Below are 2,943 nucleotides of genomic sequence, written 5' to 3'. Positions count from 1 at the left end.
ACAAACACCATAAGGAACGACTCTTTCTTGCTGTTTGTAGACTGAAAAAATAGGAGGAGGAGGAACCTGGAAGAAGAAGAAGAAGAAGAGCAAGGGAGATGGATCCGTGCCCTTTCGTGAGGGTGCTGGTGGGGAACTTGGCGGTGAAGATCGCGGCGGCGTCGAAGGCTGCGCGCTCCGGGGTCCACCCGTCGAGCTCGCCGTGCTTCTGCGAGATCCGGCTCAAGAACTTCCCCGTGCAGACGGTGATGGTGCCGCTCGTACCGCCGGAGACTTCGATCCCTGAGGGACAGGGACTCGCGGCGAGCTTCCACCTTGGCCGGGACGACCTTCAGAAGCTCGCCGGGAAGTCGCTGCTTTTCGCTGGGAAGACGAGGGTCACGCTAGCTATATACACAGGACGAAGGGGTACGACCTGCGGAGTGAGCTCCGGGAAGCTGCTGGGGAAGGTGTCGGTGCCGCTAGACCTCGAGGGTGCGGAGTCGAGGCCTTCCGTCTTCCAGAACGGGTGGGTCAGCGTGGGCAAGGGCGCCGCGGGGGGCTCGACGAAGCCCTCTGCGCAGCTGCATCTGAGCGTGAGGGCGGAGCCTGACCCGAGATTCGTATTCCAGTTCGACGGGGAGCCGGAGTGCAGTCCTCAGGTGCTTCAGATTCAGGGAAACATCAGACAGCCAGTTTTTACCTGCAAGTTCAACTGCAAGCCCGGTGGCGAACGCAATATCAGATCCAGGTCGGTCTCTTTCTCCTTTTTTTATTTTTGGAAATGGCAAATTATTTCACAGCTTTTATCGCGATTTTGCTAGTCAGATAAATTTCTCGAATTTTGTTTAATATTAGATAATCAAACGAAGATCTTGTGAATGGTTTTCTTTTTTTCCTTCTGTAGTGAACAATTAAAGCCCAAGTTTTAAATGTGGAAATGTAAACCTTGTTCATTTTGAAATATTTTTAGATCTGGTGTTCGTTTCTTCACTTTTCTTGTTCAAGCAATTGCTTGTCTTCTTTTAGTTTTTGAAGTTCGGGATTTTTTTAGGTTTTCAGCGTTCTCTAAACTCTAAAGCTTGGGTTTCGTTCTCCATCTTCTGTGTTATCTCTCTTCTCTTGATCTGGGGTAGAAACTAAACCGCATTTTTTTCTTTTGCAATGTGTGATTTTTCCAGATCCTTGCCGTCGGATTCTTGCAGTTCATCTAGAAGCTGGCTGGGGTCGTTGGGAAGCGACAGGGAACGCCCCTCCAAGGAGAGGAAGGGGTGGTCGATCACTATCCACGACCTCTCCGGTTCGCCGGTGGCGGCTGCGTCGATGGTGACGCCGTTCGTGGCCTCCCCCGGCTCGGACCGGGTCAGCCGATCGAACCCAGGCGCCTGGTTGATCCTCCGGCCTGCCGAAGGAACGTGGAAGCCTTGGGGCCGGCTGGAGGCCTGGCGGGAGCGCGGTAGCAGCGACTCTCTTGGCTGCCGGTTCGAGCTCATTACCGATTCGGTGGGCGGCGGTATGGGGAGCGGCATCCTCCTTGCTGAGTCGACGTTGAGCATGTCGAGGGGCGGGAGGTTCGCCATCGACATGAGCGGCAACGGGCGCTCAACCCCTGCCAGCTCGAGCTCCCCGGTCTGCAGCCCGCGCAGCAGCGGAGACTTCGGCAGCAACCTCTGGCCCTTCTGCGCCTTCCGCGGGTTCGTGATGGGTTCGAGCGTCGAGGGTGAGGGCAAGTGCAGCAAGCCCGTCGTCCAGATTGGCGTCCAGCACGTCGCCTGTATGGAGGACGCCGCTGTCTTCGTCGCTCTCTCTGCGGCCGTCGACCTCAGCATGGACGCCTGCCGGCTTTTCTCTCAGAAGCTCAGGAAGGAACTCTGTGTTCAGCACGACAACTCTTCTTCTTAGAGAGTTTTTTTTTTCTTCCCTTAAATGGGTTTTTCTTTGTATTGTTATTATTTTCCATTTTTTGATTGCGAGTGATTTTTCTTACTAACAATCAATGCTTATGAAACTGTACATATGATCGAGGATAGCTATCAGCGGCTTTATTTGTTCTTTCTTTCCTGTATATTTCATTCACGACCGTCTTTTTTCTTATCGTCTTTTTCTTATCATGTAATAATAAGAGAGTGAAGTGAGTTTCTTTGTTTCATTCGTTCTGAAAGATGTGTTCGTTGAGCAGTGAGCTGCACTTGTTCTTTATTAGTTTTTATGTATTTGTGTGTTGAATGGCGAGAATGGAATGGGTTTCTGTTTTGATGGAAAAGCCTGTGAATTTTGAACGGGGGCATGTACATTAAAAGCTGTGCTCTGTGAAGGATGAACGCAAGTTGGTAAAGTGCGTTTGGGTTCGGTGCAGTACTTCACGTGTATTGTACTACTAGTTGCAGCGATGGCAGTGAGCATCTGGCAGCCTACGCCCTACTCCATGTGGATGTGTGTGTGTGTGTGGATTCATGCCTCCTACCTACCCTATAAATGAGGAGGAAAGTAGCAGTACCACCACTACCACCAACACCAAAAGCATGAACCATTGAACCAACGCACTCATAAATTGTCTAAAACGTAGCCGGGTTTCCGTGCTGTGGGGGAGAGAAGAACGTGCACCTCCCGTAGTCACCAGGGCGTATTATCGGGTAAACGTGAACCGGCACCTTTTTTTTTTTTTTCTGTTAACCAACTCGCCACTTCCCGTTTTTGTTTCTTTGATTCAGAAGTCGCATCTTTTAGAGTGGTGTGTTATAGTTGGCTAGTTTCATTGAACTGTGCCCCCATTTCTACTAAATCAGAATGGTTTGGTCAACTGTCCAATTGATCCAAAATCAGAATGGGAGCACATTGAGTTGATAGAAGCAATGTTGTCAGTATCGTTTACGACTTCAAATCGATTCGGTGAATCGGGCGATTCAAGATCGTTTTAAATCGGGCCAACTTTTAACCCCAGAAAGACACCCAAAAATATATATT

General features: G+C 50.3%; 1 protein-coding gene across 1 annotated transcript; it reads left to right on the top strand.

Moving 5' to 3' along the window:
* On the top strand, positions 1-2,128 carry LOC149835377 (uncharacterized). The gene is made up of 2 exons (XM_090010512.1): positions 1-730; positions 1,161-2,128. The coding sequence occupies exons 1-2, from the start codon at positions 99-101 to the stop codon at positions 1,879-1,881; spliced, it is 1,353 nt and encodes a 450-aa protein (XP_089866638.1). The 5' UTR covers positions 1-98; the 3' UTR covers positions 1,882-2,128.
* The last annotated feature ends 815 nt before the right edge of the window (positions 2,129-2,943 follow it).

Source organism: Nuphar pumila, chromosome 6, assembly GCF_984573655.1.
Source record: "Nuphar pumila chromosome 6, dmNupPumi1.hap1.1, whole genome shotgun sequence".
In the NCBI taxonomy this organism is placed as follows: domain Eukaryota; kingdom Viridiplantae; phylum Streptophyta; class Magnoliopsida; order Nymphaeales; family Nymphaeaceae; genus Nuphar; species Nuphar pumila.
This window is presented reverse-complemented; position numbering and strand designations above follow the sequence as displayed.

Coding starts and splice junctions, on each gene's coding strand:
- LOC149835377 (XM_090010512.1), top strand. CDS start 99: ATGGATCCGTGCCCTTTCGTGAGGGTGCTGGTGGGGAACTTGGCGGTG. Junction 731..1,160: donor GAACGCAATATCAGATCCAG/GTCGGTCTCTTT, acceptor TGATTTTTCCAG/ATCCTTGCCGTCGGATTCTT.